This window comes from Schistocerca cancellata, chromosome 1 (assembly GCF_023864275.1).
Source record: "Schistocerca cancellata isolate TAMUIC-IGC-003103 chromosome 1, iqSchCanc2.1, whole genome shotgun sequence".
Lineage (NCBI taxonomy): Eukaryota > Metazoa > Arthropoda > Insecta > Orthoptera > Acrididae > Schistocerca > Schistocerca cancellata.
The window spans coordinates 987,733,971-987,751,893 of record NC_064626.1 but is presented as its reverse complement, the minus strand read 5'-3'; the positions used below and the strand labels follow the sequence as shown (position 1 = coordinate 987,751,893).

Below are 17,923 nucleotides of genomic sequence, written 5' to 3'. Positions count from 1 at the left end.
CTGCCAGGAAGTTTCAGCAGTCTGTTAAATTTCAGTCACACACTAAATCACACAAATCTAAAGCCTATGACTTCAACTACATACTTATGGATTACAATTATGAATAACTTAAATAGTAATTTTCACATAGGTAATGTTGTGAGGAAAGTGAACCAACCACTTTGATTTATTGACAGAACACTTAGCAAATGCAAAATATTGATGAAAATGTTTGGTCAGCTGCACGTTATGAGTTCTTCATTAGATAGGATTGATGGAGGACATCAAAAAAGTTCAAAGAAACGTAGCATGTTCTATATTTTCATGAAGTAGAGGAGAGAGTGCCATGGATATGATACATGAATTGGGGTGGAAGTCATCAAAACAGAGGCTTTTTACATTGCAGCGGGGTCTTCTCATGAAATTTCAATCTCCAGCCTTCTCCTCGAAATGCAAAAATATTTTGATTGTGTCCAAATACATAGGGAGAAATAATCATCACAGAGAAATCAGAGCTTGCACAGAAAGATTCAAGTGTTTGTTCTCCCAGTGTGCTGTTCAAGAGTGGAACGGTAGAGAAATAGCTTGTAGGTGGTTCAGTGAAACCTTTGGCATGCGTTTAATTGTGAAATGCTGAGTAATCATGTAGATGTAGATGTTTGTTCCCTCTCAGTGAGTTTGATTCTCACATCAGTAAGAATAACAATAACTATACAAAAATTGATGGCTTTTATTGCATTACACCTCCAGTGGTCATCAGATGTAAGGTGTGCATTACCCATATTTGGATCTCTCCTGTACTTTTCTTAAGTGCTGTTGTGTGAGCTGTGGAAGGTGCATAAAGTAGCTCGAAAAAGAAGAAGGAGAAAGACTTAAGCTGTTGTAACCTATCCTTAACTTATGAGATGCAAACTGATCTGAATATACCTAAATTTACTTTTCATGCACTACTTCACAAGGAAATTGCTTCTCTGATGACCATTTGGTTTCATAATGCAGACCATCCAACATGAAATGGAAAATGAGGATGTCAAAAAGTGACAACAGACATAGGAAGCTTAGATTCAAGATCAGAAAATTGAGTATAGAAAATAAGTTGGCATGCTTGTAGAATGCAAGGTATGACTGCTATATGCAAATTAACAAGTGAATCACTTAGCGTGATGCATGAAAATCTGCTGAAAGGACCTCCAGTACAACTCTTGAATCGCCTTAGAAAGAACTCCTAAAGGCCTGTAATATTTCCCCCCCCCCCTCCCCCCCACCCTGTGCTTCATGGCACTGAATTTCCCATTATATCATTCTGTAGCTGATGAGCTCAATTTGCAGTGTAATCCAGTAATGTTTGATGCTGGATAACACCTCCTGCCAGTCTTTGTATAGGGTACCAAACTTTCCGATCTTGCTTAGGAAGGTCCCTACCTGGAGGAACTCTGGTGGCATTCTCTCACTATCTCCCATTACAGCACCTGCCACTGTTTATTACTATTCCTAAGCTGTCTAGGAGGCTGTAGCTTAACAACAAGCCCATACATTCATGACAGGAAGGCTTTTAAGCCCCCTCCTCAAGTGTCTTAGGTATTCAAAACTCAGTGGCCTCCCTTAACAGTTAGTCTTTAAACAGGACACAGCTCTCAGAGTGAAGGTTTACACTTCATTTAATTCATACCTGTCCATCTTCTGTGGCTTTTGTGAAGGTTTCACAATATCCAGGCACAGCTTATTTTGAATCCCTCTGTCCAAAGTAATGGGCTGTGATGTATTAGAGGTGTTTCCTTGTAAACTTCGTGTTTTAATTTTCTCAACAGAGAAAATTTGGAGGTGTTTAATCTAGTGAGCATGTGGGCCATTTTTTCCCTTAAAAATGATCCAGTTACCTCTAAATGTTCTATTAAGAATGTTTATAATTATTTGTGCAAAATTTGCAGGACATCAATCTTGTTAGTACCACATGGACTGTGTTAATCCCAGTGGAATTTCTTCCAATAGCTGCAGCAGCTTATCTGTTGGGAATTGTTGAGAATTACGGCTATTTAGAGTACATCAGTAAAAGAAGGACCACTTATGTGACTCTTGAAAAAGACATACGAAATGTGGCAGATTGAGGTCATTGTTCATCCAGCTCTCTCATCCATTGTGGGAGTTACTTTGATCAGCTGGGCATACTGGGAAGACTGATTTTCCATCTTGCATAGAAATCTGCATCACTTTGCAGTTCTCTAGATACCACTTGTAGAACAGTAACCACTTTTGAAAGTTACTACCATGAGGCTATTGACAGAACAAAATGTGGAAAAGGTGAAATGCATATGCATTATTGCCAAAACACTGCTTTTGGCTGTTCTCACTCACACATTCAAGCTACCTCAGAATGATGTGTTAACTGTCTGCTACTGCTTCTAAAATGTCAGTTGCATTTCTTTCATCGTTTGCTGTTCTTTCCATTGGCATATTTTATTCTTTACACTTACAGTTCCTTAAATTTTTTTTGAAATGTTTGCAAAGACAAATCATGAGGTTTTGGCACAGTCAGGACACCTTTCAGCATAAAACTGCATGTTACTATAACAACTTCATCAAAACGAACACTGTATCCCCTTCTTCAACTGTTGTGAACATTGTGGAAGCCTCAATAGCATAACTAACAAGTTTTTTGATAGATACAACACCAGATCACAGAGTGATGGGTGTGAAATGCACAGGTAAACACATGAACTACATCTGAGTTATATATTTGCTTACATTTAGTGCACTAGGGCAGATGTCTATAGTACCTTTCCTCTTGGTAGTAGAAAAGTGGTTTACAGTGCTGTTATCGTGTCACCATTCTATCAAGTTCATCACATATTCTGTCACTGACCTTGTATTTGAAGATTCTTTCCATTGCCACAGAAAAGGTATATAGTTCCATTTATAATAAAATAAAATAAACCAAAGTGAGTGTCATAATTCAGCAGATATAAACGCTAAAAATTAGTTGTGTATGTCAGAAAAAGCAGCACACTGTCCACTATAACTTAGTGAAAACCAAACCTCAATATATTAACTTATCCTGGATATATTCTGAGCACATTTTGTCTTAGCTACCTCACCTTGCATCATATACACTCTAAAACAGAAAAAGGAAAAGAAAGCACCTCAAAGGAACTATCCAAACTGGATGGAAATCAGCCGATGTAGTGTGCATCTACAGACAAAAAAATTATTGCAATGTCATAAAAATTGGATGATTTATTCAAGAAAAAGAGCTTCACAAATTGTGTAAGTTAATAACGTATTGGTCCACCTCTGGCTCTTATGCAAGCAGTTATTCAGCTTGGCATTGATTCATAGACTTGCTGAATATCCTCCTGAGGGATATGATGCAAAATTCTGTCCAATTGGCACATTAGATCATCAGTGAGCTCATTGGAGGGCCCTGCCCATTATGCTCAAAATCTTCTCAGCTGTGGAGAGATCCAACAATCTTGCTGGCTGAGGTAGGATTTGGCAAGCATGAGGACAAGCAAGAGAAACTCTTGCTATGTCAAGTGGTTATTATCTTGCTGAAATGTAAGCACAGGATGGCTTGCCATGAATGGCAACAAAATAGGGCGTAGAGTATCATCAATGCACTGCTGTGCTGTAAGGATGTATGTGCAGGGTGTCATAATGGTGAGAAGGGAAATGGATTTGTGGGAGAAGCTCTGGGAAGGGCCTAAGGCTTTAAGCAGGGATTGGAGGTTATATTGGACTTCTGGGATGAGATCAGTCTGGCTGAGTTTACAGGTGGAGGAGTCAGATAACTGGTGGAGACCTTCTGTCAGATAGTCACTGGGACTCATAACAACAATGGTGGAACTGTTTCCTGCAGATAGAATGATTGTATCAGGATTAGTTTTGAGGTTGTGTATGGCTATTCTTTTTTCTGCTGAAAAATTGATGTTCTGAGGAAGAGACCTGGGGAGTATGATGAGGCTAAGTTGGGGGTAAGGAATTCCTGCAAGGTGAGCAGCAGGTGGTTAAATGGACAGAGGAGGGGGAGGGGGTAGATCATGGTTGGATGATTGTATGAACTGGAAGAGGCAGAGTTCAATGTTGGAATTAGGTTGGCTTTGGTTTGAGGGACTGGCAGCAAAGCAATGTTTCCACACACAGGCATCAGGAGAAGGAGAGTCCAGCATGGTTGAATTTGAGCACTGGGTTAAAGATGAGGCGTTTGGAAAGGCCTGAAATGTCTGTGAAGCTGAGGGTTTTGGTGGAAAGTTTAACAGCAGTGCTACAGGAATGTTTCGACTCTGGATTTGATGGCGTTGTTGGTAGTGAGTTTTGGGAGATGTGGCAAGTTGAAAAGATCCACTAGGCAGGGTTTAAATGCTATGGACAAGGAACACTATGGGTGGGGTAGGGATTGGAAAATGGTGCTCAAGGTGGCAGTAGTATGTCAGCAGGTTGGTTAACTTATGGAGATGGTATCCAGAGTGCTCCTCCAGGTGAAACTGAATCCCTTTCTCTGGAGCACATTTTCCCTCTCCTCTCATTTTTCACTCCATTTTCTCCACCTCCCTGCCTCACAATCTCCTGACACTGTACCTATTGGCATCTAGTCCCTGCAGACTCTGCCAGACAGCACTTCTCTCTTCTCCTACCTCTACATTGCTAACCCTTCCCCTTCCCCGACTGCTCTGGATTGCTGCTTCTGTCCCACATGATAGTTGCATTCTGACCTGAGCTGCTGGAGTTGATTGTCATGTGTTTGTAAGGTGTGCTTGCTTCTGTGAATGAATCGTATGTATTTCTCTTTTTCTGATGAAGGCTCAGGATGAAAGCTTAAGTGTGAGTGTCTTTTGATAGTGGTTGTCTGCAACTTAGCATGTTATCTTTATGCTAAGTAGCAGTCTATGTTTTCGTGCATTGTCAAAAATTGTTTTACACAGAAATAGAAGGTTATAATGCAATTCACCAAAACATATGCAAATCTTGTCAAAAATCAGTATTCCGACTGACTGATATGCTTGATGAGTGATTGTTATGTGACACTCAAGTTCCAAGTGATTTTTTTTTCTCTCTTTTAAGGAAGCACTTAGAAGACCATACTTCCATAATGGTTAATCCATGTTGTTCTGCAATATCTATATCACAATGCGCCTATAGAATCATAATGAATGTTCATTATTTTAGTAGTTACATTTAATATAAGTGTGAAGGAAATCTCCAATTTGTGTAAACTTAAAAAATAAGCTGCTGCAAACTAGCAAACTTATTTTTAATACAGTATTAACTGATGTTGTGTTCACAATTCCAGATTTTCTTGATCAGATAGATTTGCTTCTGTTTTGTGCATAGGAAAACAAAGAATTACTTACAGAACTCAACATGCTCCGTAAGAAGCTTAAAGAAACACAAGAGCATTGTGCAGAAATGGAGGCAATCATTGGTGTTAATAAACGATGTATGTCCCCAGAGAAAGCTCGTGCATGTTTAGAAAAGGCCATCAGAAACAATGAGGCTATTGAATATGAGTATCAGCAAAAACTGAATGTAAGTTGTAGTGCTTTATATCAATTGCCTGATGATAATTTGGATATAAAATATGTATGAACCAAGGAGCCAATTATTTTAATACTATTGTTTTTAATCCATTACCATCTAATGTTTACATAATTGTAGAAGTAAATTTTTTACTCACATATTTCATTTTTGTTATTAACTTTATATTGGTGTGGCCATGGGCTTGCATGTTTTGGTGTCTGTGTGGGTGTGTGTATGACTGCGTGTAATGCTACTAGAGAAAGCTGGTGTGTTTCTGTGCACCACACATCAATCAGTTATAGGTGAGTGGTTGCCTTTCCTTTATTTTACATATTGTTCCATCCAAAATTTCCGTTGCTGTTAAACTTTATATTAAATGTACTAACATCATTTCTCATTCATTAAATTTTAACAGTAACAGGTAACTGAAATTAGTGCAGTTCACTCTTGTTTGTAAGTTGGACTATAGAAAGAGATTCACAGAATTATAGAACAATATTCCCAACATCTTTATATTCTATTATGCTTGAATATGATATTGAGCAAAAAATAGTGTCTTGAAAATGTACATGCTACCTCACAAATGATGGATCTGTTATGTGTCTCCATATTTCTAGATGTATGAGAAGCATGTGACTTTATAATATATGGTTTATGGGTAAAAAAGATCCAACCTCATGTAGTAGTTTCCCTTGATATGTGTTCAATTCACAGAATTGTTGATGGACAACACTCACTGAATAATCCTTTATAGCAAGAGTTCATCCAAAAAAAGATGTAGTATTGGGCAGATTCCATAGAAAGGCCACTCTCGTAGTCATTTTACTAAAGCAGTGACTAAGGTTTTCTTGCCAGTTACATGTGTACCTATAGCTGAATTAGCTTAATGCAGATTGTGATCCCATATGGGGCATGTAAAACTCAACACAAGTCATAATTTGTAATAGGCATAGTTTACCCATGGAATAGACTCTTGTATGGACAACATAGTAGTAAGCATCTCTGGCACAGAGAAACAAGTGAAGGAGTTGAAAACAGATAAGTCACCAGGTCCAGATATAATCCTAATTTGGTTTTTCAAAGAGTACTCTATAGCATTGGCCCCTTCCATTTATCACAAATCTCATGCCAAGAGCAAAGTTCCAAGTGAGTGGAAAAAGCACAGATGTGTATAAGAAGGGCAACAGAATGGACCCACAAAATTACAGACCAATGTACATAACATCAGTTTGCTGCAGAATCCTTGAACATATTCTCAGTTTGAATGTAATAAATTTTCTTGAGACTGAGAAGCTTATGTCCATGAATCAGCTTGGTTTTAGAAAAACTCAGCTGAGAACTCTGGATGAAGGACAACAGGCAGATTTCATGTTTCTAGATCTTTGGAAAGCATGTGACGTTGCAGGCTATTAAAGAAATTATGAGCATGTTCATAGATAAAGGAGTGGCTCAAAGACTTTTTAAGTTATAGAACCCAATAGTTTTTCCTCAATGGTGAGTGTTCATCAGAGATAAGGGTATCGCCAAGAGTTTCCCAGGTAAGTGTGATAGGACTGCTATTGTTCTCTAGTTACATAAATTGATTTGGTGGATGGGGTGAGCAGAAGACTGTGGTTGTTTGCTGGTGATGCTGTGGCATGTGGTAAGGTGTCAAAGTTGAGTGACTGTAGGAGGATACAATATGATTTAGACAAAATATCTAGTTGGTGTGATGAATGACAGCTAACTCTAAATGTAGAAAAACATAAGTTAATGGATATCAGTAGGAAAAACAAACCCACGATGTTGAGATACAGCATTAGTAGGATCTTGCTTGACACAGTCAGATTTAAATATCTGGGTAATGCTGCAAAGTGATATGAAATGGAATAGGCATGTGAGGGTTGTGGTAGTAAAGGTGAATGTTCGACTTCAGTTTAAGGGTAGAATTCTAGGAAAGTGTGGTTCATCTGTGAAGAAGACCACACATAGGGCACTAGTGCAACTAATTCAAGAGTACTGCTTGAGTGTTTGGGGTCTGTAACAGGTCAGATTAAAGGATACCTAGACATACAAACTGTCATTTTTCCCTCGTTGTATTTGTGAATGGAGTAGGGAAGGAAATGACTAGTAGTGGTATGGAGTACCCTCCATCATGCACCATTATGTGGGTTGTGGAGTATCACTGTAGATGTAGATGTATTGGAGTTTACGATAGTCACATATTTCATTAAATATGGATTGAATGAAAACAATAACTTTGTTTAAAAAAATTGAGTAAATTATTCTATCTCATACCATACCCTTATGTTGATGTGTTTGATACATCACATGAACAGGAAGCTCATTTTTGTGTTTCAAGCAACACTCATCAAATGTTTTCATCACATACAGAACTGCTTCTTGCTCAGCTAATTAGTGAGACTATTTAATACAATCAGAACACCATCTGCACAGTCTGTGTGATTTATAAGGCAGGGAGAGTAAGTGATATCGAAGATAGCAAAGTGCATAAATTATGATGTTATCAGAGTTGTGAGAGTTTGTTACTGTTATAGTTCTTAAACCAGTACTAAGCAAAGAAGGGAAAACTGTCAGTTGAAAGGAATATATAGACAGACAATACAAGGACAATGAAATTGAAGACAATATTTTATGAAGGGGAGAGGAAGTAGAAGTGAGGATGAGATGGGAAATATGAATCTGGAAGAATTTGATAGAGCACTGAAAGGCAATTCAAAAGAAACTCTCTTCAGTAAAGATATTCCCTCAGAATTATTGAGAGCCTTTGTAAAGCCAGCTATGACAAAACTATTCTGCCTGGTGGGTAGATCATGTGGGACAGGAGAAATGCCCTCAGATTTAAAGAAGATTGTAACAATTTCAATTCCAAAAGATATAGGTGCTTACAGTTGTGAACAGTACCAAACAATCAGTTTAATAAGTCATCATTGCAAAATACTGACAAAATTATTCACTTAAGAATGGAAAAACTAGTAGAGGCACCCATGAGAAAACCTTAATGTGGGTTCTGGAGAAATGTAGAAACATGACCCGTTACAGAGCAAAGTTGTATTATCCTTCTTGCTCTTATACTACTCCTAATGCTATTTCTTTATTATCTATTCTAATTAACAATGCATAGGCCATGTGTATACAAAATTGTCAAATTCTCATCCAAGCAACATTTCATTACTATTGACAATGTAGTTTACTTATAGCTGTTGACAATAATATATATAGTTCATATAGAAACATATTATTACAGGAAATATGATATCTGTAAACCAAGTGCAAGTAAAAATTCTATACTGCTACAGAATTGTTTGTTTTAAGACTGACATAGCTTCTTTGAAAGCTCCTATTTTCCTCTTTCAAAGAGGCATTTTACTTTCTCTGAAAAACTGAGAGTTCGAAAGCTACTCATTTCAAAATTTTTGTGTTGTAAAATGTTCCACTCTTAAAATTTAATTCTTTCCCAAATCCAATATTGCAGTATATTAGTCCCAATTTCTTTCCCAAAAATGTGTATTTTGACTAAAATAAAATGTTACTTTATTAATTTTATTCATTTATTTAGTTAGTTTTAGTCCTGAGACATTTTGAACAGATGTAGGATAAGGCAATAAAAAATATAGAGGAGACAAAGATTACATATATATAATAATGATAATAGAATTCATCACAAGTGACTGCTTTGGACAAGTTTCACATAAACGCAAAGGCCTATGTTAATACAATATTATACATGCAATCAGTGTGATTTATCACACTCATGATCACAATACTATGTTTGGTAATTTTGCATTATAAGATTCCACTTTAATTGGTGAGGAATTATTCCAATTAGAAAATTGTACTTTCTAGAAAGTTCTTGGCAGACCTTGTGAATCTCCATACACATCAAAGCTTCCATTTCAGAAAGCTGTAACTATTATTCTGGTATTTTCTAATTATACAGCTTTTGGTTAAACGAGTTTACTGCACTACATGTAGCATAGGCAAATTAGACTTTTGGTGGCCAATAAAAGTACATAAGCAGGAAATAATTTAAATCAGTGTTAGGCATCCCAAACAAATTTACGATGGTTTCTGGCTTGTGCTAAACTGTTAAAAGCTGAAATACCATGAATTTTTTAAAATTTTTTTCCAGTTTTTCACTTATAATGTGGAAACATACATATCAAAAACATCAAAATGAAAGAGCATAAAATTTTGTGTAGAATGACCTACTTAAAAGTTAAAATCAGTTCAACTGTCTAGTCACAGTCAGTCATCAAAATCTGCAGTTTTTAACAACTCAGCAGCAAAATGAGTAATGTTCATGTTTTTTAATATTTTCATTTTATTTATTTATTGTTGTTTGTCTCATGGATCAAATCGGTCTAGAAGCTTATGCAATTGATATGGGATAAGTTGACACAAAGGTACATATAACGTGGAATAAAACAATACAAAAATACATATTACAACATGAATATCCTATAGTAGTTTCACACAATCCTTACTAAAGAACTGGTACACACAGCAGATGGCAACATAATAATGTTGATAATGTTATTTTTACCTACGTAGCACAGGTTCTAATAGCTGCAATGCATATGGTTTATCATCTTATTTATTATTTGGTGCATGAGTGAGCAAACAATAATATTTTTTAATTCATTTACTTTTATTTCTACAGGTAGCATAAGATGTGCACAAAAATGGCTTGAGAGACGACTATTCTGATATGCTTTTGATTGTAAGAACAAATCAGATTCCAAAAATTCCTGAATGGAAGAACAGTGTTTTATTAACAGAGATTTTACATTCATTTTAAATTCATTTACTTCCTGAATTTTTTTTGTTGGTACTGGAAGATACCTATATAACTTTATTCCTGTACATTAACATCATTACTGTACTAGTTTGTTGAGTAGGGAATTAGTCTTAAAGAAGTTTTTGATTTTGTGTCACAATGATAGAAATCTATATTTTTGTCAAGCTTAATGCTTTTCTTAGTGAATACAGTATGTCTAGTTTGTATTGGCAGAGAAGGGGGCAATATATTCAGCTTCTTCAATAGTGGTTTACATGTTTCTCTTTCCATTTGAATGAAATTATTCTGATTTTTTTGTTTAAGTATAAATAACCTAACTGACTCAGAACTCTGATCTCAAAAAATAATTTCATAATTAAGTATCAAGTGCAAAAGAGTATAATACACTGTTATCAGTGTACTCACGTTTATAACATTTATTATTGAGCTGCACATAAAACATAATTCACTGAGTTCTGTGCAAGTTAAATTAATGTGTTTTTTTCAAGTTAGTGTGTCAGTTATGGAGACCCCTAAGAATTTAGTTTCATTGCAAAATCTAAGTTACTATTTTCCAGTGATTCAATTTTGGATTGTGTGAGAAGTTAGTCCACACAGTGTAAAAAGTTAGTCTTTTCTTTACATTAAGAAGCAGCCTGTTACCTTTACGCCATGAATTCAATTTATCTATGATTATATCTACAGAAGACCGGAGAGTTTCTTCTATAGCAAATATGAGAACATTGGTGTCATTAGCAAACGGACGGGTTTTAGTGTCTGGTAGACTATGTGGAAGATCACTTATGTAAAGTAAAAACAACAAGGAGCATAAGACTGAGCTTTGGGGAACTCCTTGCTTTATGGTTTGTGTAGAAGAATGTGCAGAGCTGGCTGTCCTGAAGAATTGTTTTCATTTAATTCAACATACTGCTGTCTATCATTCAGATAACTTTTAAACCAGCCAAGGTCGAAAATTCATGTAGTGCATCAGTAGTAGTTTTCTTGCCTTTGAAGTCAAAATGAGCATGTGAGAAGATTTGTGTTCTAATGCTTGAAGGTCAAAAACAGTGCTCCAAATGAAAAGCATCAAGGATGAAAAGCATCAAGCATGAAAGTTGTAGAGCATTAAATTCTGCATATAAAGAGCTCCTACATTTTAAAATGCACTCAGTCCTTCGCAAAGATACAAATAAAAATCTGAAAGTGCAATATTTGTAGTGCTAAATTCCTGCTAAAACTTTTGAACCCCAAATCATTCACAGCTCCCCAAGTATTCAAATTTAAGGGCAATTTAGTTAGGTACCTACCTAATTACCTATGTAGTTATCTCTGTGTATTAATATTAATTAATTACCTTGCCAGTCAAAGATGATAATAGATTGGTTTCAAAATTAATTAAAAGAAAGAAGCATTATGAAATGAAAGGTTTTGTTAATGGGAAAATTCTGCAATTATAATATAAAACTGAGGAAGGATTATGTATAATCCATTAAATTTTGGGCATGCAGCCACATAAATACTACTTCTTCAACTGATATTTTGGCTGCGTATCATCTGTTTATCCTGAGAATAAGTAACAGGACTGATGACAAGGTGTCAAGTGTGACCTTGTATGCTCCACCACAGCAGTTCTGCACATACGGAACACAGATGCTGGTCAATGGCAAAGAAGTATACTCACACATGCACCACCAGTGGTGAAAGCATTCAGACATTTGATTTGCTTCTTGATGTATATTCAGCTATGGTAACACCTTGCTTGACAACTTCGATGCAATTTAATTACACAAAGAGTCAGATTCTATGCCTTATCCAAATTAAAAAAATTATCTCTATTTATTAAGATTTTAGTTTATTTAATTACATCAAGAACAAGATTCCATGCCTTATCCAAATTAAAGTGTTCTGTCACAGCTGACTTTGGTGTTCCACGCAACTCTCATGCAAGATGTGTGTTGTCTGGCCTGTATATGGATTATGAGAGTTCACAAGGAATATGATATACATGTGCCTTATGAAGCAATAAATAATCCTGCAGAGAGCTGAGTAAGGCTGCAGTTTTTGTAGGATGCTGGAAGATCACCATAATGTGGTATTTCTCGAGAATATGGCTTATCTTCAAGAAAAGAGTACCCATATAAAGCAAAAATGATCTTGATCTGATGACACTACTTTCTTCTTCCTGATTACGGACCTGCATTCTAGGATTCACATTAAACAGTGTGTGAATTTACTGCTGGGAATATCCATTTGCTCTAAAGATGCTCTTGAGGTGTGTGAGCTCTTCTTGCAAATATCATTATCAGATATACAATGTGCTCTGTACACTAAGGGATTAAGGACACTTATAATTTTTGAAGGGTGATGGCAGTTATTGGCATGTAAATATAGAATTGTATGTGTTGGTTTACGATATACAGCATGCCCTAATGTGCCATCAACTTTATGATGAACAAAAACATCCAAAAAAGGAAGGCAGCCATCTATTTTCATAGACGGAATCCATAGAATTATGAATGTGGTGACTACATTTGCCTACTGACGGCTTCAATAATGGAGGTAAATATTTGGCAGAAAGATAAAATGGTGACCAGTAGTGCTCATTGTTGGCTGTGTACACAAATCCTCTAGTCACTTATCTTTATCCATCTTTTGAACTTTAGGAAGCCCATAAAATCATGGTGGTACCACATCTTGCACTTTTAAACCTCTTATAACTTAGTTTGGTAGCGATGAAGTGTTCATTAAAGTAGCAGTCCATACTGTCACATTGTTGGTGGATTCTGTGTTAATCTTCCTGTATACATCAGAACTTAGTAGACATGTATCTTTTCCTTATAAGCTTCCTGATGTAATATGATGATAGTTACCTTTATCAACATGCAGGATGACTGTATCAGTATTTTCATGTAACTTCCGCATCACAAATGTCTCTTCCTTAGAAATAGTACTTCTTTGTGAACAATGTTTTGTATTTGCTTGGCAGATTACACATCTCATTTCTTCAGCTGAATCCTGTGATAGTGTTGGACAGCTTCTTCAATCACACTGATGAAAGGTGATATCATCAAGGTCACTCGGAGGGTGGTTGGACGATATGTGGCTGAAATATCAGTTGAAAAAGTAGCATTTGCATGGCTGCTGGCCTAAATTTAATGGATGATGAGTGATTAATTTTTTTCAAACATTGTCTGTGTTTACATTCACAGACAATTTTTTTTTTTTTTTCCATGTTTTTCCGCGTTTCGGGGAAGATGGTCCCCAGGGAGGAAACGTCGTCGCCAGTTATTCGTCGGCTTGTGCCATGGGATATAAATCGGTTCCTACTCGATGATGTCGATTTCATTAATGATTTGTGTTGAATAGAGGAATATGTCCTCTTCTTTTAGAGTGTTAAGGCATGAAAGCACTTTTCAAGCACTGCTTGAAGCCAAGCAGTTTATAGATGCTTTTCTGCAGGAACAAGCTGCTTTAAATCCCATCTTGCACTTGCAACATATTGTGTTGAGCAGTTCCTGGAGTGCTGGTTGCAATGAGAATCAGACCATTTTTTGTGGTCTTCCATCCCCATTTTAGTGGATCCATCTGATTGTTCCTCACAATCTGAACATGCAAGTAGACCCTGAGTGAGTTGCTGGGAAGTGGTGGCTTCGCTATGAATCAAACTGAAGTTATTATTTTTCAATAAACCTCTCTGGAACAGGTGCAGATGAATTTCATTCAAAGGTCGCTGTCACCCTTGCACATACATAAAGTGATCTTCACTCTCAGCGACCTTATCAGGAGTAGCATTGGGAGAAGTCTGAGGCAACATGTTGGAGGTTCATGTTCTTTTGAAACATTGTTTATAAATTTGATTTTACTCTGTGGAAAAAATGTAGAAGTGGTGTCACAGCCGCAGAATGCGAAGAAATAATATGTGTTTTCTAGCTTCTTTGGAGGGTGTAGAACTGTAGGGGTTGTAAATGAATGTGTCTTGGTTGCCTTTGCCAGGTTTCATAAGGAAGATATTTGTGAATGGTTCCTCCTGTTCAGTAGACTCAGCTGTGTGGCTGGTCAACAGGACCAACAAATCAATCCTTCTCTGATAATAAAGACATTGGCTGTCTGTCTTGTCTTATCAATGGCTGGGCCTGGTTGACCTATTTCCCTTCACCATACAATTTTGTTGCCATCATTAGGATAAGATGTTTATTATTAAGTCTGTTTAGTAAGAAATATTCTTTTGACATAGTTGGTGAAATTGCTTCATCAAATTAAATGGAAGTGGATGATATAACATATGCTCTTCAGGCACGTTTAGCAGATTTTTTTTTCAGCTCCCTCCTCAGCGTATCCATCAAACATTATGCTGCAGTTAGACTCAAAGTTCATTCACTCCATTTGCAGATGGAGGAAAGCGCTTCATCACTATGGCACCCAACAGGGTGGAAGAGGAACCCACTGTCTAGGACACAGTCTGTTTTGCTTGTGATTTTAACAATGAGTGGATTGAGCAGTTTAAAGAGACATGATTTTTTTTGTCTTATCTATTGTCATCAAGAAGAGTTAAAGGATATGGAGCTAACTCAAAGCTTAAGTTGTTGTGGTGACCTGATGTGGAAAGGTAATCGATGGAAAACTATATCAGGACTGACAGAGACTGGTTTGCCATTAATCTTGACTCTACGCATCATGATTCTTTCTCAGGAACTGCACTTCCTTAAAGTTTTTCCCTTGAATATTTTCCAAGCTTTTTTCACTTTTGTTAGATACTACTTGTATGATTACCATAAACACAAATAATTAACACATAACACTACAAATTACCTACTTGAATAATTAAATTAGTAAATAAAGCTGACTGCCAAGGTAGGTAGCCACCTAATGAAATTCTCCCTAAATCTGAATATTTCGACAAATGTGGATGATCTGGGTTTCAAAAGTAATTTGACTTAACAGGAATTTAGTAGTACAAGTACTTTCACATTTTTATTTGTATCTTTGCAAAGGAGTGAGTGCATTTTAAAATTTAGGAGCTCTTTAAAATAGAATTTAACTCTCTACAATTTTCACGCATGACCCTTTCCATTTGGAGTAGCTTGTTTTCAGTTACAGGTGTTCAAATATGAGTATAAATCCCTTTCCTGCCAAGCTTATAACAGTTGCCAATCATTGTTAATTGATTATGGCTGAATGGTTGAACCAATCTTAAGTGGATCATTCTATGCAAAATTATGTGCTGTTTCATTTTGTTGTTTTGTAAATTTACTTTAGCATATATTGTTAGCGAGTTAAAAGTGAAAAAAGTCCAGAAAGTTCATTGGTTTTCAGCCCTCAAAAGTTTAGCGTAAGCCAGAAACCATTGCAAACTCATTTAACTCTTATTTGGGATGTTAAACGTCAAGTAAAATTATTTTCAGCTTGTGCATATTTATGTGCATCCTGGACACCCTTAAAAACAATAAGGCTCCAGGTGGGAATGAGATCAATGCGGATTTGTTCTGGTATGAGGAAAAGTGTTGATAGTCAGTCTAAGAAAGCTTATGGCAAATGTATGGTCAGATAAGGGATCCACGCAGAATGCGGAAAGGCAATTGTATGTCCAATTTTTAAAAAGGGCAATGTCTTGAAAGTGGATAATTACCAAAGGATCTCGCATCTGGGGGTGTGATTAAAGTTTATACCAATCTAAAACACTTACCATATCTTCACATTGAGACAAAGAATGGAAATGTTTAACGACTTTGCTAAAGACCTACACCTTATATTCATTGACTTCTGGCGGGCATCCAGCAGTATTAATTGGCCAACCCTAAGACAGATAATGCAGGAGTTCAGCATACCAATGAAGTGCATTACCCTAATTGCAGACCATCAAAATGGATCAAGATACCAAGTACCATATTTTATGGACCATAAGATGCACTTTTTTCTTCAAAAAATTGCCTCAAAAATTCATCTGCAACTTATAGTCAAAATTAATAAAAAAACTTTCAGTGTTTGATTTAAAATTCCTACCAGTCACAAAAATGGCCATATATTTGTAGCCACAGGAAATCCATCTCTGGCTGGCAACGCTAGAATCAACTGGCAGGTGCAATGCACCAATGCGACAAACATGAGTGGGGGCAATTTACGAGCTTGCTAACACTGTCTTCCTCCCATCCCGTCATTACGAACCCAGAACACTGTCTAGCCTATGGTGTATCTTTGCAGCTTACAGTGCCAGTGAACTTGAATTGAAAGTGATTTATGTTATCAGTAACAGTACAATATTTTTGTTAATAGCTAGTTGTGTAATGGAAAAAGAATAAAAGGTATTCATATGATCCAGGCTACAAATTGAAAGTAATAGCATATGTAGAAGAACATGGAAACAGAACAGCTGAGTGGCATTTCACCTCTCCACCAACAGAAAAAACCATTCATGACTGGCGGGCTAGTAAAGAATAACTGGAAAAAATGAGGATGACTAAATGTGCAAATAGAGGACTGGATGGAAAATGGCCGAAACTAGGAGACATTTACTGAAATGGATTCAAGGACACTATCAAAATGGCATTGGAATTAACACAAAACTGATTCAAATGCATGCTCATAAGCTAATGGTAATGTGGAATTTATCAGACTTTAAGAGAGCAGTTGGTTGGTCCTGCAGGTTTACGAAGTGTCCTAGACTTAGCATGCAAACCAAAACCAAAACCAAATGACACAAGAGTATGAAGAGAAAATAATCTTCCCATTGCTTTATTATTCAATGCTGAAAGAAAACCAGTGTGGAATTAAGCCAAATTGGTTGGTGGTGCCGGTTTACGAAGTGTCCTGGACTTAGCATGTAAACGAAAACCAAAACCAAATGACACAAGAGTATGAAGAGAAAATATTACCTTTCCATTGCTTTATTATTCAACACTGAAAGAAAACCAGTGTGGAACTAAGCCAAATAGCGAATATGGACAAAACTCCCCTAACATTTAATTTGTCGAGTAACAGAACTGTTTGCCATGAAAGTTGCTAAAACCGTAGCTATCAAAACAAGTAGAATTGAAAAAAATACACTACACTGTTGTCCTTTCATGTTGTGCTGACAGTACTAAACTTCATACAATGATCATTTTCAAGTGTAAAAAATGCCAAAATCTTCTAGAATACCACCAGGCATTGTTGTTCACATACATGACAAGTTCAAAAATGGCTCTGAGCACTATGCGACTTAACTTCTGAGGTCATCAGTCGCCTAGAACTTAGAACTAATTAAACCTAAGGACATCACACGCATCCATGCCTGATGCAGGATTCGAACCTGCAACCGTAGCGGTCGCTCGGTTCCAGACTGTAGCGCCCAGAACCGCACGGCCACTCCGGCCGGCCATGACAAGTGTTGGATAGATGAGGCTGGTATGAAATTATGGATTAACAGACTGTGGAAGAGAAGGAAAGGTGCTTTATTGGAGAAGAGTTCTCTTCTTGTGCTACATCAGTAGGCATTTGAAAAATTCTGTGAAAGAGACATTGAGAGAAGGAAATACAGAGCTTGCTTTTATTCCAGGAGGACGTACATCAAAACTGCAACCTCTTGATGTCTCACTCAATAAATAAACCATTTAAAGTGTATATGAGAGAGGAAAGGAACAAATGGATGATGGATGAAACCCGACATGAATTCACATC

At 36.7% G+C, this 17,923-nt stretch overlaps 1 protein-coding gene across 1 annotated transcript in view; it reads left to right on the top strand.

Moving 5' to 3' along the window:
* Window positions 1–17,923, top strand: part of LOC126120331 (cilia- and flagella-associated protein 57-like) — a 294,506-nt gene that overhangs the window by 254,925 nt on the left and 21,658 nt on the right. Inside the window, exon 24 of the mRNA XM_049915076.1 lies at window positions 5,305–5,499. Within this exon, the coding sequence (XP_049771033.1) occupies window positions 5,305–5,499 (195 nt within the window). The remainder of the gene's footprint in view (window positions 1–5,304; window positions 5,500–17,923) is intronic.